General features: G+C 34.7%; 3 protein-coding genes across 3 annotated transcripts; 1 reads left to right on the forward strand and 2 right to left on the reverse strand.

Annotated features, from left to right (window-relative positions):
- The first annotated feature begins 504 nt into the window (after nt 1–504).
- Nucleotides 505–9774, forward strand: CAC2 (acetyl Co-enzyme a carboxylase biotin carboxylase subunit). The gene is given in 18 exon segments (XM_047324313.2): nt 505–712; nt 816–875; nt 1031–1359; nt 1461–1602; nt 2151–2249; nt 2352–2408; nt 3807–3878; nt 4506–4595; nt 5670–5729; nt 6181–6366; nt 6470–6562; nt 6631–6712; nt 6941–7047; nt 7631–7706; nt 8475–8521; nt 8640–8702; nt 9394–9414; nt 9416–9774. Coding segments are annotated over 17 exon segments (1620 nt in total). The 5' UTR covers nt 505–712; nt 816–818; the 3' UTR covers nt 9455–9774.
- Nucleotides 9775–9912: 138 nt separating this feature from the next.
- Nucleotides 9913–15080, reverse strand: LOC124846938 (U-box domain-containing protein 35-like). The gene is made up of 10 exons (XM_047324312.2): nt 13919–15080; nt 13591–13709; nt 13310–13431; nt 12855–13066; nt 12698–12758; nt 12036–12330; nt 11829–11927; nt 11298–11705; nt 10381–11160; nt 9913–10303 (listed from the first exon to the last, which is right to left on the reverse strand). The coding sequence occupies exons 1-10, from the start codon at nt 14094–14096 to the stop codon at nt 10235–10237; spliced, it is 2343 nt and encodes a 780-aa protein (XP_047180268.1). The 5' UTR covers nt 14097–15080; the 3' UTR covers nt 9913–10234.
- Nucleotides 15081–15213: 133 nt separating this feature from the next.
- On the reverse strand, nt 15214–22505 carry LOC124846273 (Pseudouridine synthase family protein). The gene is made up of 9 exons (XM_088103164.1): nt 22216–22505; nt 22017–22122; nt 21669–21850; nt 21151–21296; nt 19841–19932; nt 18645–18928; nt 18052–18115; nt 16807–16869; nt 15214–15699 (listed from the first exon to the last, which is right to left on the reverse strand). Exons 1-9 carry the CDS (start codon nt 22407–22409, stop codon nt 15508–15510), a joined length of 1323 nt encoding a protein of 440 aa, XP_087959290.1. The 5' UTR covers nt 22410–22505; the 3' UTR covers nt 15214–15507.
- Nucleotides 22506–23372: the final 867 nt, after the last annotated feature.

Here is a 23372-nt window from a genome sequence, read left to right on the forward strand (position 1 = left end):
ATCACTAAATACAGTAGCAAGAAAGTACTTACATTATTGGAAAATAATGATTTGGAGAAAGGATGCATATTAAAAAATAGCAGGAAAATTGACTTTTTTTACTGGAACATTATTAAATCTATTGCTTAATTTTCTTGGTGGAGAAATTTGTTGTACTGAAATTGCTTACGGATACAAGGGATCAAGAAGAAAAAAAGTACAGATAACAATCATGCAAATATTGTATCTTACTATGATGTTACATGACTATATTTTTTAATTAACTTATGTTTTCACCCTAGTGATTATTTTTTTATCAGGTGCCTGAGAGTAATTCATCACTAACTTCTAATACAAGTAATAAAGATAAAAATAAGGCCTTAGTTATACATATAACCAAATTTTTACTTTAATGAACATAAAGATCCTAAAGTGAATCAGGCTTGAAATCAGAAAGAGATCCAATTGTTATGGACCACGTAGCAGTCCATTTTTGTAGAATGATAAAAGTTGAACGAAGGGTTGTGATGCAAGAAGTTGAACACCCTCACCTTCCAACTGCCAAAGTCCAACTAAACCAGCTTTTGCATTTAGATTTAGATTTAGGCGGAGCTTTCAATTAGGCACCTCCCTCGTTTCCATCGCCACAGGCATCAAAATTCACTCCCATCACAACACAACACAAATAACACATTCTCTCTTACACTCACACCATTGCTATCATCTCAAATAGGTAAACCATTACTCGCTCCATTCACCACCTCTTCACAACCATTGTGTATAAATATTTCACTCACACGCCATTCGCCACTGCCTTTCTCTGTTTCTTTTCACAGGAAATGGAAGTCACACTCTCCGCGTGCAAGTCCGTTACCTCGCCTTCTCTTCCCATCTCAGTAAGCACTCTCTCGTTTTCTTCCATTTCCCTCGCAAAATCACAATTCCTAATCTCGTAGTAACAATGTCCGTTGATTAATTTGTTCCTTTAATATCGTTCCATTGCTCTAAATCTGAATTTCAATCTGATCTGAATGGAAAACAACGAACCTAGGGTTTATCTGGGAGGAAGGGAGGGATTAAGAGTTCGCAATGCAGTTTCATAGCTGGAACGAACGGAGTGAGGTTTCCTAGACAAGTAAGTCAGGTTAGTCACGTTCGCAAACAGCGCCAAACGCGTCACTGTGGTGCTCTTCACGCGACTTGTAGCGGTGAGAAGATCCTGATCGCGAACAGAGGCGAGATTGCGGTTCGAGTGATTCGAACCGCTCGTGAAATGGGGATTCCTTGCGTGGCTGTGTACTCCATCATTGATAAGGACGCGCTTCATGTCAAATTGGCTGATGAAGCTGTTTGTATTGGCGAAGCGCCGAGTAAAGAATCGTATGTTAGGCAGCCTTTTCATTTTTTTAGTTTCGGTTGATTGTTTTGTGTTTTCCTATCTGCGTGTGGTTAATGTAATTTTTGTTGTTCTTTCTGTTCAGGTACTTGCTGATTCCGAATGTTCTGTCTGCTGCTATTAGCCGCAAATGCACGATGTTGCATCCTGGCTATGGTTTTCTTGCGGAGAATGCTGTGTTTGTTGAAATGTGCTGGGAACATGGAATCAACTTTATTGGGCCTAAAGTGAGTAGACTATGCAGCGTGTAGAATACATGTTTGTTTGCCTTTTGTCTTGAGATTTTCCTAATTTAGAGTTTTACGATTGACTCACCTGGTTTGAATGAGTCCTATACTATCTATCCTATAAATCTTAAAACTTGCTTCTGTTTAAACTATCTTGAAGCCTGTAATTTGATTTCTAATTACTATAAATACACTAAGTCATAAAAATATTGAAGTTTTAGAATATATAGAAACAGTGAACTAGTGAGCTATGCTTGCTGAAAGCATTACATGGCTAAAATAACAGTAGTTTTAACCTGTATGCAAAATGTGCTTGAAGAGTTCAGATTTTAAGCATTTTAATAGTTTAGGCCAAGCCAAGGGCAGCTTGCAAGTTATATATTGTTCCAAATTTTATTTTATTTGAATGTATTGATCTTAATTTTTAATGTTTTCTCTGTTTAGTATATTTAGATAATTTATTTCATACAGCTGTAAAACAAAAAATGATTTTATTATTTCCCTTTCAAATTATATGGTAATGCTGAATATTTAGTTTAAACTTTCAGCCTGATAGTATTCGGGTTATGGGTGATAAATCAACTGCCAGAGAAACAATGAAGAAAGCAGGTGTTCCCACTGTTCCAGGAAGCGAGGGTCTTTTACAGGTATTTTATTAGAGGCTTGTTAATAAGTAGCTTGAATGTTAAATTTGGAGGCCAATACCAGATTCTGTGACATCAATTTGATGAATTAAATTTATGGAACAGAGCACAGAAGAAGCTATCAGGCTGGCAAATGAGATTGGTTACCCTGTGATGATCAAGGTAGAGATTGCTTTATTATTTTGTATTTATAGTTTCGTGCCTATTTGAATAATTCAAATTTTTTGGATTGACGTAGATCATTGAACACTTGCATTATGCATACAAAATAATCTCGTGTGTGAATCATAAAAGTAATATGTCTGAGTTAGAGGTATCTACTATGTTGGCACACTTTCATTTGTGTTTGAGTTGTCTTGTATTTTTCCAACAGTGACAATGAGAAAAGTAATTTTCATCTCCAAGTATAACCCTCCATTTCTAGGCCTTAATTTAAGTGTTGGGTTATGAGTGGTTAGGCAAAAGTGAACTTGTCTGAGTTTCCTTTTCTTTACTCTGCCTTAAAATAATTTTCAATTTGAAAAGTTATAACCATAATAGGGTGAGATTATATTGTAAAAGTGGGAAAAAAAGAAAAAAAGACTTTCTTCTGCAGACTTTTGTAATTACAGCCTACAGGCTGAAATAGCATATTGCATCCTGTTTGGAACTCTACTACTTTCTTGAAGTTCTTCTATATAGGGTTTCATGTATATAGATTCAACTTTTTAGGCGTATGCTTGTGTACATATCCCATTTTCAGCGAAATTTAAATAGGAGAGTTTATGATTCAGGAATATTTATTTCAAAGTAATGATTGCCAATTTCAGTTGCTTAGCTGTGTTATTTATTCCTTGCAGTGTTTCTAAAAGTAAGTTGAACATTGTTATGGTTGAGTCTTTCTTTGGCCAAGTGTACACTTGGTGTTGGGTTATAGTTGACTCAATTAGACTCGCAAAAAATGGAAAGGGCAGTAACACATTGATCTTGATAAAAGTAGTAATACTCATATTCATTTGTATAAATCAGCTTTTTTTTACATGCTTCTGCTTTCCTTTATATATTGCTATAGAACCCTAACGATTGAACTCTATGCTCACTTGTTGCTTAGGACCACAATGTGTTCTTGTGGTTATTTTGTAATTGTTTGTGGCCATGGATAGAGCTACAGTGATGGTCAATTTTGATTTTTTTTTGTTGGAAATCTCACATCAACTAGAAATGTGATCAAATTTTAATATATAAATGGGTAAAAATTTTATCTTGGAAGTTGGTTTTGTATGGTTGAGTTTGATTTAAATCCATTTTCTAAAGTAGTATCAGAGTCTATTCTTGCAAAGTTTGTTGAGTCTATTGGACCACCCTTAAATATCTAGTTTAATGCTTGAGATGACCAATCTTTAGTGTGATGGTACGTGAGAGATCCCTGTATATTCTAGTTTGTGGTGCATTGAAAAGAAAATAGTTTTAGTCTCTACAAGTTTCCAAATGATTCATTTCATTTCTGATTAAATGAGAATTTTGAAGTTTTTCTTTAGAGTGTTTAACGTCTTGTAAACTGGCAACATTGGTGTTTCTTAGGCAACAGCTGGTGGTGGAGGACGTGGCATGCGTCTTGCTAAAGAACCTGATGAATTTGTGAAGTTGTTGCAGGTATTTCTTTTTATATTGTCTGCACTATGGAACTAGTTACAATCTTTAGTTTCTTATCTGTTGTAATAGCTATAGTATGGAAACTTTGATGATCAAGAGTTTGATTTTTTCAGATTTTTTAGTGTGTTTAGTTTTGAAATCAATAACACTTTAAAATTTCTTAGTGTGTTTAGTTTCTTTTTTCCTCTTAAAAATGTCAAAATCTTAATCAAATTTCTGATTATTTTGAGAAGCAGCTTTGCGTATCTCCTAAAAACCCTTCAAACCACCTTATTTCTGTAACCAGCTTTTTGCAAAAATCTGGTTAAGGAAAAAAAACTGAAGCCAGAGGGCTTGCACCTTGAGGACAGTTTTTTACCACATCTATTTTCCAGTTATGTAATGGATCAAGATTTCTTAGTAATTTGCTTGGGGCCAATTGGTAGAACAAGGTTTTGTGGAGTTTCTTTCTTGCAGCAATTGTTCTGAAATCTGCTGTTTTATTGTAGACCATCTTAATGGACTCTGATGGAAGGGAGATGATTTTCTTAATTGTAAATAGTTGTAGGCTAGTAGAGCTTATCCCGTTGATGTGGAGTAGACATGCATATTTGGTGATTTTCTTTTTTCAATTTGATTTATTTGCAGCAAGCTAAGAGTGAAGCCGCCGCTGCATTTGGCAATGATGGGGTTTATTTGGAGAAGTACATTCAAAACCCAAGGCACATTGAGTTCCAGGTAATGCTATCTTTAAGGGAATCTGTGGAAAACACCTGAATTGGGATTTACTTAAGAACTTGAACTTTTGCATTTGAGAAATGTAATCATTGATTGATTTTTTTTACATCAAAATACAAAGGTCCTGGTTATCTTGGAGGCCCAGAAGTAGATACTATTAATGTCATTATTCAATTTGATTTACTAAATTCAGTCAATAATGAAAGTCTGAAGCCTAAAAAATTCCACAATTTATACTGTTGTTAACCTTTTAAATTCCTTATTTTGTGTTTGTTAGTGTTAGTATACTACAGTTAAACAGTTTATATGTAATATACTATGGAATTTTCTCTGTATTTTGTACAAGTTTTTTCTGTGTATTTGTACAGCTGTCAACATTAGACAGCTGTCAGTAAATGACTCCTTTATAAGTCAGTGCACTTGTGATTGATTAAGTAATTGAATAATACACAGATTCATTCATGGTTATTTTCTCCCTTCTAAGTTCCATTTATCTTAGATGGTATCATGAACTATTTTTCGTGATGATCCTGGTTCTGCGCATCTCTTCGTCTTGTTCTCCTTCGCGACTCTATTCTTCTTCGTGATTGTGATTGATGTGTTCATTGTTTTGTTTCGCAGTTGTAATTGATGTGTTCGTTGTTTGGTTTTGCACTTGTGATTGACGTGTTTGTTGGTTGGTTTCACAATCGGTGCTGGTTCTTCAGCCAATTCTTGTCTCTGTTCTTGTTCGCGTCTTTGATTCTCGTTTGTGACTGTGATTGACGTGTTTGCTTTGATTCATTCTTGCAGTTTGTTCTCGTGGAAATTTCATGGATAACACAATTAATTATTTAACCACATATTCTGGCTATATGCTAAAGCTGGTTGGAAAAAGTTGTGATGGTCATTGACTAAGCAGTCAGTCTTATAATTGATTTGACAAATTCCTAGTGTGATTTGAGTTACAGATTACAAAATTAATTTATTATTGTTAAGTGCTTAAGTCCTGTTGAATTACTTAAAGATTAATACTTTCTGATTGTTGGTGATTGTTTGGAGTTGTAATCCACCCCTATGCTTCATGGATGACAGGTTCTTGCAGATAAATATGGTAATGTTGTTCACTTTGGAGAACGTGATTGCAGCATCCAGGTACTGCAAACTGAACTTCATTTCTATCTGTCTGCTTAATTTTCCAAAATTATGTAAAATGATATTGAACATAATTACTGTATTTTCAAACTTGTAATTTCTGACATAGGCGAACTAATGATAAAAAACTGAACATAAAGTAATTAAAATATGTATGGCTTGCATTTCTGACTAGAGTATTTATTTTGTTTTTATAACTCTGCACTGTGAAAAACTAAAGTAATGTTATAGGCAATAATTGAAGCAACTGCCGTCACTGTCACAATGATTCTTTTATGGTTTTTTCAATTATACTTTTGTTCACTATGGAGTTTCCTATGTATATCTCATATTGCTTGATAATAAATTGCAGATACGTGTGACAAATTGTTTTGATTTAGTTTCTATTTTTATGTTTATGTTGTACCCATAATGAATTCTGTTAATGGTGTTGTTGTTTTTTTTCATGCAGAGGCGTAATCAGAAACTGCTGGAAGAAGCACCATCTCCAGCCCTGACCCCTGAGTTGCGAAAGGCAATGGGAGATGCAGCGGTTGCAGCTGCTGCATCTATTGGTTACATAGGTGTTGGAACAGTGGAGTTCCTTTTGGATGAAAGGGGTTCCTTTTACTTCATGGAGATGAACACTCGTATCCAGGTTCAAACTAATTTATGTCATTACTTGTTTTATATGAAATGAAACCTAGGAAATTTTCAATATTTTTGTGAATAATTTCCATTATTTTATTCTTTTGAGTCAGGTTGAGCATCCCGTGACAGAGATGATTTCCTCAACAGATTTGATAGAAGAGCAAATTCGTGTTGCAATGGGAGAAAAACTTAGAGTCAAACAGGTAATACATGTATATTTGACTTTTAATTCTTTAGAATCTTCCTCTTATTTTATTTTTTTTTTCTACAGGAGGATATTGTGCTCAGAGGACACTCTATTGAATGTCGTATCAATGCAGAAGATGCTTTTAAGGGATTTAGACCAGGGCCAGGTATCCTAGTCTTGATGTATTTATGCACGTTTATGTCAGAAATAAACAAAATCACAGCTTAATGCTTACTTAGAGTGCAATAGATTTCATACATATTTTAGATCATTTGGTCAATTAACTTCTCCATCATTTGAATTTTGTTGTGCCAAGTGCTTGCATTTTATGGTTTTTTCAATCTTTTATTTAGAAAGTTTATTGATTGAAGGAAACTTCTTCCTCAAATAACAGGTAGAATTACAGCATACTTGCCATCTGGAGGTCCATTTGTCAGAATGGATAGCCATGTTTATCCTGATTATGTTGTTCCTCCAAGCTATGACTCCCTTCTTGGAAAGGTGAGCCTATTTGTTCTCTTTTATAGCTTTGATTTATCATCCTACCCTGGATTGTTATACTAGATAATTTATGTTTGATCCCTATGACATCAAATATGTGTAAACCTCTTTCTGTCCTGTGTATATAAATTTCTTAGCTATACTTTTCAATGTAATTAATAACAACTTTAATATATAATACAAAAATATATTTGTCATGCTCTTTTCCTTGAAAACCCAACTGCATTTTATTCGGGCTTCTTTTCTTGATGTCTGGGCTTTTGGATTGAAGAAATGACACGTTATAATAAGTATAAATTAAATTTACTGAATTTGTTAAAAGGAGAATGTATTACCTATTGGTATGTGATTTGTAATTGGTCATTTTTCCCCACGGAAGTGGAGAGTGTTATAATGGATTACAAAAATAAAAGAGGCTCAAAATATCAAATGAACGGGATGTAATACATTCTAAATGCCAGTTTCAATTTATATTCAATTTATGTTGTGAGGAGGCTTAGATGTGATACTACCCCGAACTATATGTAAAGTGTGCTATTTGTTTCAAACTCACTCTTGTCTTGGCTTTGTGAACTTTTTGTAGCTGATTGTATGGGCTCCAAATAGAGAAAAAGCCATTGAACGCATGAAAAGGGCTCTTGATGACACAGTTATCACAGGTAAATTAATTTGATTTTTATGATTGTGAGTATTCTGTCAAATATCTATACTTGGTGTCTGTTGCATCCCTGAATCCGAAAAAGACCCAAAACAATTAATTACTTTTCCTTTGCATCATTAAAGAACTAGGTCCTCACCCTCTGTAGTTTGAAACAAATTGCAGGAGGTGCAGTTTACTAACCCAAAGGATATCATTTGAACTTTGTCATAAAGATTGCCAAGTTAAAACACTTCAGTTTTAAAAAGAATCTGAAGATGATCTTGATTCTATTTTAAACCAAGTTCAATTTTGTTTTAAATACCTGTGCTTGCTGTAGGTCCATTGCATGCTGAAGCCTAAATAGGCTGAAACAATCTAATACTTGTCATTTTCTCCCTGGTCAATATGCTTGCACAAAGATAAAGAACCAAATCCTCGTTTTCTGTTGTTTGAAACAGATTCATGAGGTGCAGTTTTCGGGTTCCAGAAATCAATCCATTGAACTAACTCTGTTTCAAAGATCTCCAATTTTAAACCCTTGAGTTTTAAAACGATGCTGCAGTTCTTGCAATACTTAATTTTTTGGCTCGCAGAATCTGGGTTTAGATGGAAATATATTGTTACAGTCTAGATCCTTTTACACACCAGATGCTAGTCAGTTTGGTGTGGTAGGTCATGGCTCAGAGCAGAGGCTCTTGTGTGTGTGATGTAGGATTTATAACTAACCTGATTTTCTAGATCTTTTTTTTTAAGTTCGATTAAATTAACAATTTGTGTCTTGATACAGGAGTTCCTACCACAATTGATTATCATAAACTTATCCTCGACATAGAGGTTAGTGTGCCTTTTATGTACTTTTGGTAGCATGTATCCTTTAGCAATATTTTCTGTTGGTCAGAAGTCTGTTTAAACGACTAAATTTACTATATGTCATTTTTTCATCGTATTGCAGGATTTCAAAAACGGAAAAGTTGATACTGCATTTATTCCAAAACATGAGGAAGAGTTGGCAATGGTAAGAATTTATTAATCTTGAAAATATTAATGTCCCTATCAATGGGCTTAAAAATTATATTCCTTGTTGGTTGGAGTTGCTTCAGAACAATTTTGGTACGAAATACTTTTAGAATCATGATATAGAAGTTGAAATATCTACAAATTTTGGCTCGTAGAATCAGGGTTTGGATCACATACAGAAATGTAGTGTCTAGTTCCTTGCGCTTCAGTTGTTAGTAAGTTTGGTGTGATAGGTCATCAGATGCTCATGTGTGTGATGTAGGATTTATAATTAAGCTGATTTTTGGGATATAGTGCTCAATACTCCCATGATCACGAACGAAATGATTGGTATAAAACTAATTTTTTCCCACTGCTCATGAGTACGGCGACACTGTCATGGAAGACTTCTTATTAGACTGTAGTTAACTAAATCATTAGGTGCTTGCGTTATGTCAAAATGCCGTGTAGAAGATGTAGGGCTGCTGGCAAGTCTGTAAACAGAGGCATTCCTCAGTGATCTTGTAGAATGCATGAAAATAAGAATAGTCCTATTGCTGATAGCATGGGGCATCCTTGCTAATGTATTATGGGAGTTTCTAAACCCACACGTTAAGGAAATATTCTTGATTTTCCTGTCATAATAGTTTCTTTAAACATTTTTGTTTGATTTTGTAAGTTATTTGATTTGCTGTCCTCTTCAAATGCAGCCGCCGCAGAAGTTGGTACTGAGCTAACAGGTTGAATGAACTAGTTGGCTCAACTGCCTGAAGGATATGATTTTGTGGTGCTGCTTAGTTGTAATCACCTTATCGTCAGTGCTTGGAAGTTAAAAGTTTGAATGAAATTTTGATAATTAGTCTCGTACATTCCTATTTCTTCACACAATTTTATCGTAAAATCAGTTAATCTCATTTGATTTTATCCCAAATATCAGTGCAAGAAAATGGGAGTAGCTCCTTGCTTTTAGTCGTAGTTGCTACATTGGTTATTAGAGGCTTGTTTGTAATTCTTGTATTAAGAGCTCGTGTTAGATACAGTAATAAAAACTTGACATGATTCTAACCGGCTTGGATTGTTATATGGATCAATTGGTGTCGCTAGCTAGATTATCTTTTTTCCCACGGTTCTTATTATTTTATTACTTGTATTCAACGTGAATGAGATGATTTAATGCTGTCCGTCCTATTCGACTGTTCGTGCCCTTTATGCATTTGCCACTGAATATGAACTATGATTTTAGTAAGGCGCAATTTAAGGAATAAAGTAGAGGCAACCTTCACCCAAAAAAAGAAGCTAAACATGACTTGTGTTTATTCTGATTAAAACCCTAACAAAATTCTTTTTAAGTGTTTTGTCCTTTAGTACATTTAACGAGGTTAATCCTTAAAAGAACTGTAGTTGTGCATTAAGTTGAATCAAATTGTAAGCTACATAGGACAAGCCACGTATTTTATATATTCACAAAAATCGGCTGTGACAGACATGGTGGATACACTTGTAAGTTTCTCTAGGATAAACTAAGATAGGCGTTGAAGTGCATATTGCATATTAATCATGTGAGCTTGAGTGGGTTTCGTATCCGGACATTCCTGACGTTGAGCCGTCACTCATGGAGTTCTACGAGATAAACATATGATGTTAGTGGCCATAATATAAGCTAAAGAAACAAAAAGTAACTAATGACAGTGACTCACTTGAGCTGAGGAAATGGGGTAGTTTGAGTAGTTGTAGTTGCTCCTTTGACCGAATCCTGTGGGAGCACCGAACATCATCATCATGGGCATGTTATCTTCAGCAAAGTCTCTGAGTTTATTGAGCTCGGGCAATACAACCTTTGCAAGATCAGGTCTATCTTTTCTTTTCATTTCTGCACACGCCAAGGCAAGCTTGGCAAAACGCAAGGCATGTTCAATTGGCCAGTCCTCAACGGCTGGGTCAAGCATCTCCGCAAAAGTCCCCTTCTCAATAGCTCTTTCGACATGGTGAGTCAAACCCATTGGTGGCTTTGCTGTTATTATCTGTAGAAGCATGATCCCCAATGAATAAATGTCAGATTTGGTTCCCAGCATGCCCGTTTGCTGATACTCAGGGTCAATGTAACAGAAAGTTCCCGCAGTTGATGTCATTCGATACTGTGTGACACTATCTTCAACTGAAGCCGGAACAAGCCTGGCCAATCCCACATCACTGATCTTGCTCACGAAGTTACGGTCAAGCAAAATATTCCCAGGTTTCAAGTCACGGTGCACAAGTGGTTCTGGCTTTGTCTGGTGTAGGAAGAGGAGCCCAGTTGCAATCTCTGCAGCAATTCGGAATCTCAGCTGCCAGGGAAGAGCTCTTTTGTTGCCCCTCCGAAATAGGCAATCATCCAAACTTCCATTAGCCATATACTCATACACCAAGCAGCCAAACTCTGGGCACGCTCCAAGGAGAAGAACCATATTTGGATGCCTTATGCTACTTAGCACTTCAATCTGCACGCACCAAATTCAAAAGACATTCATTCAGCCATAGTCCATTGATTACCTCAAATGACAAGGGATAGAAACACGATAATAAAGGTTCTATTGGACATAGATCATGTACAAGTTTCTGTTCTCGTTTTCCATACCTCCTGCTGAAACTGTGCTTGTCCCTGAGCTGCATCTGGTTTCAATATCTTCACTGCAACTGGTGTGTGATCTAGTTCGCATCTATAGACTGGCCCATAACCACCTTCACCGACCTTGAGAGAGTTCGAAAATAAATTCGTTGCTTCTTCTATTTCCTCTATAGTGTACCTTCTGTACCTGGCGGGACAGTGTGAAAACATATCTGTAGTCTTCTTATGCCCAGATTCTACAGTCATTCTCTTTCGTGCTTCCAACTCTGCAATTTTTCGAGATGTTTCTGCTGCTTCCATGGCAGTTACGCATTTTGCTTTCTCCTTCTCATCCATTGACAATGCTGTTTCTTCAGTTAATCGTGCCTCTTCCATTTTCCTTTGTTCTTCCACTTTCCAACGCTGAAGTTCTAGTGCCTTTTGGAGAATAGTGCTAATAAGTCAGTACATATTTAATAGATTACATTTATCAATTCCATGAGATGGCAGTCGTATTCTTAGAATTTGCATGTTTGGACTAAATAAAAATTTGTAAGGTACCTTTTGCTTAGCTGTCATAGCTTCCTTGCATGCAGTACTGTACATTTCCATCTGCTTCAGTTCTAGCTTCAGTCTCCTCATTTCAGCTTCCACTTCATCCTATGGTTTAGTGAAGATATTTGTCAAATCTTGGTCTTGAAACAGTTAGAAAACCAATCATGATTGTTTTGGCGTATTGATTATAATATATATATATATAGTTCTTACTGAGGCTGAAAATATGGACGATGACATTGATGTCCCACTGTCTTGTGAACTGAATGAGTAGTCACCATGATCAATTGATTTGGCTCCTGAGAATGAAGAGCCATAGCTTCTCATATCAAAATCTGAGCCTGTTGAAAGCCGGGGATTTATACAAGAGTCCATATCATCATACATTGAAGGGAACATCCTATCAACACTAGGCCTTCCACTGCTCACGAATGAAATATCAGAGTCAGCGATGGAGGACTCGTATGATCTGTAACTTCCTCCTCTACCAGGTCTTGTAAAGGGTGATCTGTCAACAGAATATCAAGTTAGTCCTCTCAGTAAGCCCTGAAATCTTTCTGAAGCTTAATAATCATCAATCTCAAACTCTCATGTACATCTCCATTGTAGAACACATTGAAGTTGGTAATTAGCATTCTTGTTCTCCTTAAATGGAAATGAAGTTATTACAGCTTATTTGATTTTGAAATTTGAACATGCAAGGTTTCTACTCCAATCACATCATGAATGATTTCTGGTTTTCTTTTGTACTGTGAAAGAAATTTCCTAAAATGGATGGGTTGCTTGTGTATCTATATATTATGAAATTGAAGTGTGCTATGTTTTTTTCATAATAACTTTATGTCACTCCAACTATGGATTCACGTGGTACTTACATTATATCGTCTTCATCTGCTGGTTGCTGGCGGACAATGTAGGGTACCTTCTCCATTGATGCTGTCATATATACATACGAATCCAGTGTTTTATGAACAATGTTACCAAAAATTAGAAAATTTTAGACAAAGAGGATTAAAAGAGAAATTCGCATACGTCGTGCTAGGGCAGGATTGCGTGTTAGGTGTGGGTCCATTCTGCCAGGAGTTTGAAGAGATTGCTGCGGCTGCAGTGTATTGTTACGTGGTGGAGGTTTAGCAGTAGCAGTTTTCACCGATGCGATTTTTCCTTTGGAAATTATGTACACAGTACAGAATGGTGGTGCCCCTTTCGACACAAGACTTGGAACATCCGATGTCCTAAATCTTCTGCAATAAATAAAATTTTAAAATATTAGAATTCTGTATTATTATCATAGTTGTACCTAATCTTCTTACGCCAAAGTCTCTCAATAAGATCTTAAAACAAAGTCAAATTCATACAATGTGTTTTTCCTCTTTATCCAATTAACCATTGCTGTAATTGCAATATTGTTTTGCTAATGTTTGTTATATTGGTCGAGATCAAGCAAACTCGTTTGAATTAGTGTTTGCTGAGTAGGGAATTCTTACCTTACAAGACCACTCCTTGAAGGTGCCCCAAGTACCAGAAGCTCGATGGCGTATTTAGAAATACCTTCTATTAATCCCTTGGTTATATCTACGTCATCCAGTAAGATCTCTTTGCATTGTATCTGTTTTGAATCGAGAAGAAAAACATTGAAAACGAAACGAATTTAGAGTAAAAAAATCAGATTCCGAACAACAAAACTGAATCTCATTTCATTAAAAGCAAGTCCTCTTAATGGCATGAACACACGAAATGAAAGGAGCAATTATGTGTCAGAACTAACACTTTTTCTATTGCAGAAGACCCGAAACGAAGCGAAAAGTTCTTTAGATTCGTTGTCCATCTGTTGCATGTATGCTCTAGCCACATCATCGTTGCCATCAAGAGGTATAAGATTTCCCGCTGTATTCAAAATCATTCAAGTCACCTATGTGTCACAAAATATCTCTTGCAAAAAGAGCAATTCATGGTGCACATAACAATAAATTTGAATTATATTAAACCACCAATGCACTGTGCAGATATTGTCACAAAATTGGCCTTCTATATTTCAGACAAATACATATAGGCATAGAGCAATCAATTATATGAAATTTAGGTTCGATGATTACTTGGTGTAGGAATGGAAGATGCTCTCTGTCTAACATGGAGCAGTAAGAGCGCTTGTTCTTTGGGAAGAAGATTATCAACAGCCCATTTTGCTGCATATTGGCTTGTTTTGTTATTTTCAATTGCCACTGCTACCACACGTCCTGCACCTATCTTCTTCTCCTGAACCAACCTTGACATCCTTTTTTTTTTCCTTGTGAACACTTCAAAGTATTCACCAGCTCAGAAAAAAATTGATGTTCAAGATAAATTCAATCCAACTTCTTGTATTGGCCCCCAAGTTTTCTGTTTATATAGTTGGTTTTGATTCTTTCCAAGAGACAATTTAGTAAACCTAAGTGTACATATAACTATAACGAGATGTGACTATTGTCAGCGCCATTTTAAGCATTGTTCGAAACTCTAATAGAAATTTTGTCTGCTGTTGCAGAGTGTCAAACCCTTTATTAGTTTGCGTTTGTTATTACCTTCCAAAATTAGTGAATTTTGACGACTACAACATCTTGTACATGTTCCATCACAAGTCATACCACATACCGATAATCTTAGCAAGCGTTTGACACTAAAAAAACAATAATTAGTTTTAGGAAGTTAGACATGGCTTTTATAAAACAAAAAAATAGTTTATACAGACTAAGTTACAATTAAAACATATACTACATATAGGATTAAAAATACAAATTATTATTTATTTAGTTTTATAATGTTATGTTGTTTATTTGTTACTCAAAAATATATGTGCATTTTTTTCTTGTTTAGACATTAATTTTATGTGTAATGTTTTATGTGAAGAAAAAATATATTATGTTTTACATTATTATTCCATCAAGAACCACCTATATATATAGTAAATAACTATTTTTAATTTTTTTTTATTTGTTAACATTGTTAATTTGCATTACCCTTATATGAGATTATATGTATTTTTTACATGAGACTAACCCAATCCCAGTATGATCAATAAGAGTGACAAATTTGTCCTTCTGAGTTGCATACCCAGAATTCGAGCTTGAGACCGATGATTAAGCTAGAATCGTTTTTATACATGTTTCAAATGATTGGTGGTAATGAGTGAGTTTTATTAAATTAAATTTTAAAAAAATGAATTAAAAAAATTAAAATAACACTAAAAAAAATGTTTTTATTAGAGGTTTATTCTTTTAGTTATATATTAAACCGTTAACACTCGTGCATTTTATCAAGTAGACTATCCCAGCTATATATATATATATATATATATATATATATATATATATATATATATATATATATAAGAGGCTACAATTGCAGCTGCATGTGTAAAACAATAATAATAAAAAAGTCTAAATGTATAAGAAAGTCGAGCCAAAATGCCAACTTTTAAAAGTAATCTAGTGCAGCTTCATGGCGGAGGATCTAGTTGCAAAATATTGCATTAAAATGCAGCTTCATGGCAGAGGATCTAATTGCAAAATATTGCATTAAAATGCAGCTTCATGGCGGAGGATCTAATTGCAAAATATTGCATTAAAATGCAGCTTGGATTAAAAATCAGAAAGTGTGACTGACACTGTAAATGTGATTAGGAATGGGAAGTAGAAGGCACAAGGCTTTACTCTATCAGAATGAAGCACTTTTGAGGGTCAAATTCAGTATACCCAACATCAACTAGACATAAACCATCAGGGGGTGCTGGAGGAGCAGTAGCACGCCTACACGTGGCATCCATGAGCTTTATCAAGGCATCATCTTCAGCACCAGCAGCAGCTTCTCTAATTGAGGTTGCCACAAGCACCCGAACCATCTATAATAATATGATTAGCTCCAACCAAGCCAGCAATTGAAAATAAATAAATAAAAACACGACACAGAAGTAGCTAGTTTTAGCTCAAATCTAGCACGCCAATTATTCTATGAAAGGAACTAAAACTATGATTTTTACAGGAAAACACCAGAGAATGATACTTAGCAAGCACTATGGGGCATAACAGGATTATTGAAGACAAGCTATGTGCCGGAAAGCAGACCCATGACATTTTCCACTATTAGGGAATTAAAACACTTTTATAGGCAGAAGTATATATATATATAAAGCAGGGTTTTAAATAATGTTAAAGCTACAGTATGTCTAAGATATTTAGGCTAACTCCAGCCTACAAAATCTTATAAGACATGTTAGGTGGATTATCTCCATTTATATATTTTATTCTGAATATCTCTAGTCAACCGAAATTTAATTTTTTTCAATACCACGTTTTAAAGTAGTTTAAGTTCAATTTAATCTTACAAAATTAACTTATAAGGTGAATATTGTCTTCACCAATATACTTTATTTTCACAATACCTCTAGCCAATATGAATTTTTCCTAACGTAGCGCTATGCATTGATTGCAAAATTGAAATATATAGACCTAATAATAGTGAAAATGATAAAGACTTTGATTTTGATTTAGAAGATGATGATTGATAATTCCAATATAAAATAATTGTATTGAATTTTGTAGGTACTTACTTGACTTGGAAACCTATGACTTTTTATTGTTAAATATGAATGTTCTTAATTTGGAGTAATTTTTATCATTTTCTAGTATATATTTATACGTGTGTGTCTATATATGTCTGTATGTATATGTATGGGTAGAACAAAAGTGTTGTTCTCCTTTAAATTGATTCATTTGTGTTGAAAATCAACACGGCAATATTTAGAACGATAAAGGTGTTACTCCAAGCTATGCTATCGTCTCAACTTCTATTCATATTAAGTTACATTAACGTTGCAATAAACTTGTGATGCTTTACTTTTCATATTTACATCAATAAATTTGATTATCTACATTTTAGTGATACATATGAGAAGCCAAAACCATTCACATGTTTCGTAAATCGAAAGCAAAATTTGCACAGCAGTTACCTTTCTTAGAAAGCGATTAGCTACCAGCTCAACACACATAGCCTTTGTTTCTTCACCACAGTCCTAAAAATACCACGAGTGAAATCAAGCATAAATACAGCTCTGTTCTCAACAACCAAAGTACACAGTAAAACTAAGGACTCTGAGTAAAATCATAGCTAGACGTGATTGTTGAATTACATTTTTGACACTAAGGGGGACAAATGATTTGAAAGAGATCTCAGAAGATGCAATATGGACACATGTAAAAATCACAGGAACTCAGCCAAACAGCATAAAACTCTACTCATTGGTACTTTTTGACATGTTTAATATATTTATGGGAAAACCACTGGAAACCCATATTTGCTAAAACTACATACATGCTTGAAAAGAAAGTGAAGAGAAAGTCAAGGGCATATTAATCATGTGAGTAACTAAATATATTCTGAACAAATGAAATCTGTTAATATTGAAAGCCATAGATAAAATTGCATAACTTGCATGTTACAGTAAATCCAACCAAACGGATATCCTAGGAAATATTAGCACATTTAGTAGGAGGCTGATTGACCAAATTAACATTTTTTTAGTTGATTTCACTTCAATTCAGAATGAGCTAAATGGCCAAGACTTCTAACGGAAGTAATATGATACAGTCTTCAGCTGATTAACAAGATTCCATTATATATTTCATAGTGTGTACTTGAAGGAAACGTTATAGAACCATTGAGAACCTGATGAATGAACAAAAGGTTCTCAAGTCCTTTTCTAACATTTCTAGAAGATATAAATCTGATTAAAACAGATAACATCTCAGAAGATTCCCATATTATATAAAATATTATAAAAGGATTTAATGATGCCTATGCCAAATATAGTTAAAACTCAGCTCGCCCTTATTTCCCATACACTTTCCCTGGCTATTCTGAGGAATAATGTGATGAATAATTGATTTTTCATGACATGGTTAATGAATATGATTTGAATTAAACTCTGTTTCTCAAACATGTTTCTTCCTAAATCACTTTAGAGAATAAATCCAAAGCTAAGCTAGAAACCAAATGAATTCACCCCTCCTCTACTCTATTGGAGCAAGCTTTATGCCAAGCAATATTGCCAATCAGGAGCAAGACACATCCACAAGCTTAACCACGCATAACCAACAGCCACAAGAGCTGAAATAATTTCACTTAAGTATAACAATTCTAGGCAACAAAAGAAAGAGGTAAAGGAAAGACAAAAAAAAGGTAACATGGCACTCACAGCTGTTGGCAGTTTGACTTCCATAGCTCGAGCATGGTAAACAAAACACTCAGTCGGTGGACCACTGAAATGGAATGACAGTCATCAGCCAATTCAATGAATGGCAATTCCCCTCTTATAATTCATGGTAACCCCAGGCAAATATGTAAGTCGTCTCATGAAACAACAATCACAAGCTTAAACTTTTGAGGGAAGACACGTGAATGCTTTTTATATTATATTTATAACAGGCTCCCTCTTGCAAGAGCCCTTTCAACCTTGGTACATGGACAATACATAGACCCACCTACTTAGTGCTGAAATGAGACTTATTTTATAAGAATGAGAAAAGCAAGAATTGAATGCTAGAGATCTTGGCTATAAAGGCTTTGATGTTAGATTGAAAAGTTCTCACGGACTAAAAGCTACAACTTAAGTATGATTCATCCGAAACAATAAAAAAAATTTAAGACTCAATGCCAAATAATAGTTACACGACCATTAAGTTTTGCCACCCTCCCCAAAATATTATGTGGTAGTTTCTATAATGTGCACTGAAGACGAATGAGATGATGAAGTGAGCTGTGTTGGAAATTCAAGGATTAAGCTCTTACTCATTTCTTGAAGCTTTTGTATCACGAGCAAACATCTTGTAGGATAGCAATTTTCCTTCTAATTTTCGCAAAAGCCGGTTTACCTTGCTTATGCTGAAGACATAAGATTTCTCTTGATTTTCTATCTCGTCCTTTCTGGAAGAATCATGAATTTCATTATATCTAGAAATGTCACGTGACTCCACATTGTCATTACCTTGGTCCCTGTACCCATCAGTGAGTGGAAATATATAAAGGTAACGCCTCCATTTGGCAGAGAAATTCGGATGAAATGCGCGTGATACCTACAATAAGTCATATCTTATAAGAATAACTATTCCATCAAGTATGAACAACAAAGAACTCAATTCAGCAAGCCATGTTTTCGCTTGGTTTCTTTTTCATTTGTGTTGAATATAGTGAAAAACTATATTTAGATTAATCTCCCTTGTGTAAAATACATACATAGGGTTCTCTATTTATAATAGAAGAAATATGGGCTAAGCCCAAAATACAAATGAGAAATAATAACAAACTAACTAAAAGATAAAAGATATAATATATCTAACACTCCCCCTCAAGCTGGAGCATACAAATTGTATGAACTAAGCTTGGAATAGATGAACTCAGTATTGAACTAGATGATTTGTCTTCAAGAGTGTGAGGCAAACATAGATGGACTAACAGCAGCTTGTGAAACTTCAACTTCAAAAGTGGATGAAGAAGAGCAGTGGTGGACAATGACAAACTACAAGGACTGATTCCCAATCAATGATGGATGAGTGACGGGATCAACAGTGGTAGCTGAAAGTTAAGAGCTACAAAACTGCAGGGACTACACTAAATCCTCATCAATGATGGATGGGTGCTGACTGTGGCAGAGATTTAAGAAGAAAAATGGACTGCCCAATGAGATTTTAGGGGCTGCCGGCCGCCGGCAGACAGCAGAGACCCTGGAAGAAGATCAGAGAACCTGCTCTGATACCATGTTGAATATAGTGAAAAACTATATTTAGATTAATCTCCCTTGTGTAAAATACATACATAGGGTTCTCTATTTATAATAGAAGAAATATGGGCTAAGCCCAAAATACAAATGAGAAATAATAACAAACTAACTAAAAGATAAAAGATATAATATATCTAACAATTTGGATTCAAGGCAACTGATATCAAATATTAGCTTCACATTGCAGATTTCCCAAAAAGGATATTACCTCAGAAACTGATACGACTCTAAGTTTTCCTAGAGCTGCTTGATTGATAGCATCTTCAATATCTCTAGGCTTAACATCCTTCTTCCAAGTATCTGTGTATAATGAACACTAGATCACGGGCAAAAAAGCTTAACCAAAGCCAAAGCATGCTAGAAAAGAACCCACTCACCCACTACCCTGCATGCCTCACTATTTCGGAAAAAGATCATGTAACTTCCGAAAGTTTTCTTTCCTTACATGGCTTAATACTAATTTAATACATTGAAAAATATGGCTCAGCATGATTAGCGCTATTTCCTATAATCCTTTAAATTGTGCCAATGCAAGAATTTTTCAGTGTTCTTCTTACTTCTATACATAAAGAACATGATATCACTGAAAAATTTAAGAAAGGATTTCTTTGGTCCTTTCAAAATTCGATATCAGGCATTAGTTGTATTTATGTTATAAATGATTTCAATCAAGGTTCTTATAGTCCCTGTCTACCGTTTGACTTGATGCAGGTGATAACTTCTTTCTTTCTTCCTTTATGGTTTCAGTTAAGCTTCTGGTGCACTTGGACTTGCGTCCAAGCTTGGTATTCATTAGAAGAACCAAATTAATAGATCTCGCATAACCTATAAAGAACTATCCATACTGTAGACAACAGACTTACAAGAACCATATCAAGCAGAAGAAATTTCCACAAAAATTTAAATCTTCACCAGAAAAAAGTAAAAAAGAGTATCTCTAGTTTCAACTATGATTTATTTTGCCTCTAGAAAACAGAGTAACCTAACCATCCAAGTTCACACAGCGTACAAAGAGTTTCCCATATCACTGGAACCCACTGTGAGGAAACAAGCAATCCAATAAAATTCTGCCAGACCAAGGCAGAAAGTACCCAATCAGATTGGACGAAGAACAGAATCACACTCAGTAGTCCTTTTGGTGGTCCCAGATGCCGCTTGTTCAGCAACAACACGTTTTGAGTAAGGACGTGTGAATGTTAAATTTAACCAACCAAAGACATCATAGACATCTAGGCATCAAAGAGACGGTATCAAATGAAGTCAGATATTAACATATTTGATGTAAGAAATTTACAAATCAAAATGCCTGCTGCTATTTGTACAACTATAAGTGCATAAACATGAGGTCAAATAGTACCAAACAATCTTAGACACAAATACTGCACTTATAGGAAATCCTTTGGGCCTCCAGATTTATCTTCTTAGTTCTTGCATACTGAAATGAGAGTGTGCGACAGTTCATGTTTACAAAGTCTTGGACACGGGAAAATAATTGCTCATAACAGAGAATTTACTTACAGAAAGAACAGACTTGTTGAAGGCCTGTCACACCTTTGTCTGTACGACCAGCAACAACAGCACAACCTTCAATAGGCAAACCTTTATCCTTGAGCAGTTGTGTTTTCTTTTCATCAACAAATTTACCAAGTGACACTTCTACAATGCTGTGTGAACAAATGAGTACAAGAGCAAGAAGCAGAATTATCATCCAATAAAAAGATAAACTGATGGCGAGCATGAAGCAGTAAAGGAGAAGACAAGGAAACACTTTTACCATGTTCAATTGTGTCACGTACCTATCTCAATATGCATTCTAAAGATCAACTAATATTCATGGATATTTTATATACACAGGCAACAAAATACAAAAAGAGAAAGCTAGTTGTTAAAGGCATCTTATATGTGACAAAAGCCGCAAATGATATACTTCATAAATCTGTAATAACAAAAGGTACTCCATCCAACTAATGGTAAGACGTTCCATTTGCAATAGGCACAAAACTTCAGAAGCTGTAAATGTAAGAAGAGCAACTTGCCTTTGGACAGTGTTCAAGCCTGGTTGTTTTTGCCACCCATCAAATGAACCCCCGTGATACGAAAGAATAATTTTGAACGTCGTCCTCGCCCATCTCCCAGAGCGATCCTCAGATGCAACACTTTCCAACTCACTCTGATCAGAAAGTGCTGCAATTCCAGTGTCATTGTGGTCAAGAATTGTCTGATAGAAAGCCATGAATTAACATATAAATGGTTAAAGACAGTACTCACACATACACACCCCTAACCATTCATAAGATTGCAAACATTCCATTTTACACTGAACCTATCAGAATCAGAAATTAGGGTTCAGATACTACAAGTAGTAAATTTTCAAAATTGCCTACCTGGGGTCCGAAGAGAAGTGAGAGAGACAAGTTGGCACGGACAATGTCCAAGTAAAAATCATTGACTCGTTGCCAAGGCCTTGCATACAAAAATTGGAAGCTCTCCCTGAAACCCAGATAACATCACAACACATCAATTGCAGTTAAATTACAGAAATGTAAAACAGAAAATGCAATTACAAAGAAGAAAGTTGCATACCTTGCAGTCCATCTTGCGTATTTGGAGGGATCGGTATGGTTATAATGCACGTGACTTTCAGTTTCACTTTGAACTTCCCTTTGATTATTCATGGACATGCAACAAAAGAGTGACTTCTGCAAGCGATTTTGATGGTTTCTGGGGAAGCTGATGAACATATGCTTGGCAACACCAACCGTGTAAACACTGAGCATGGAAATACCAAGTAGCAGTGAAAACGAAAGAGAATGCTAATATTCAAAAGGAATTTCGATCCTGAATCAATTTCGCTATTTTCTTCGTTCACTTTGATTTTGAAAAAATTTTAAGAAGGAAAACATTAAGAATAAATTAAAGGATAATCATACACGGATTTTCTTTATAACATTTTAACGTTGTGTTATTTTTTTATTAGATTTAAAATATTTTAGTATAATAATAAATTAATAAAAAATAATATGTGGGTTTTGTTAAAATATTATTAAAAAATCTATATTAAAATATCTTTTTCCCAAATTAAATTAACACTTGTTATTCTTGATAGCTCTTCCTATTATTTCAGACTGGAACATATTTTTATAAAATTGTTTAAACAGATAAATGCAATGTACAAAAGTTAAATATTTATTAAATAATTAAGAAAAGTAGAGTGCATATACAACAAGGAGAGATGTTAATGTGTAAACTGAAAATTTCTATGAGTGTTCGTGTAATTTAACTTTAATAAGAAAATAAAAGAATATAAATTATAATAGATAGATTAAGGAGATGTATTATTTGAGATCAAAATAAAAAACAAAATAAGTAAATAAATGTCTGCGTTAATAAGAAATATTAATAAAACTTAATTCGTTTAGTTTTAGGTTTAATTTGCCTTTTAAACAAAAAGGCATATAAAACAAATTTTAGTTTTTTTATTTAGTCAAGTGTTCTCCAACCTAGTTAAGTAAGTTTGTATATACAAATAAAAATGAGAAAATGAATTAGTATTGTCAAATTTGATCTTTTATTTTTAAATTTCTCTTATTTAAAAGGATTTTTTTTAATTATTTCTAGGTAAGAATATACGATGTATTGGTCATTTTCCAAAATAATTTATCCAACCACGTGTTTCTGGATCGATACTTGTTTACATAAAGAGATTGGTGTTCGATTTGAAATTTGTTTAACGATGAATT

The sequence above is a fragment of the Vigna umbellata genome, chromosome 1 (assembly GCF_029865625.1).
Source record: "Vigna umbellata cultivar VRB3 chromosome 1, Vumbellata_1.0, whole genome shotgun sequence".
Taxonomy (NCBI): domain Eukaryota; kingdom Viridiplantae; phylum Streptophyta; class Magnoliopsida; order Fabales; family Fabaceae; genus Vigna; species Vigna umbellata.

Coding starts and splice junctions, on each gene's coding strand:
- LOC124846938 (XM_047324312.2), bottom strand. CDS start 14,096: ATGTCAAGGTTGGTTCAGGAGAAGAAGATAGGTGCAGGACGTGTGGTA. Junction 12,331..12,697: donor GCAGATGAAGACGATATAAT/GTAAGTACCACG, acceptor TTCTGTTGACAG/ATCACCCTTTACAAGACCTG. Junction 11,161..11,297: donor AAGCACAGTTTCAGCAGGAG/GTATGGAAAACG, acceptor TGGTGCGTGCAG/ATTGAAGTGCTAAGTAGCAT.
- LOC124846273 (XM_088103164.1), bottom strand. CDS start 22,409: ATGCTCAGTGTTTACACGGTTGGTGTTGCCAAGCATATGTTCATCAGC. Junction 18,116..18,644: donor ACAAAAGCTTCAAGAAATGA/GTAAGAGCTTAA, acceptor ATTCCATTTCAG/TGGTCCACCGACTGAGTGTT. Junction 15,700..16,806: donor CTAATCGCTTTCTAAGAAAG/GTAACTGCTGTG, acceptor ATATTATTATAG/ATGGTTCGGGTGCTTGTGGC.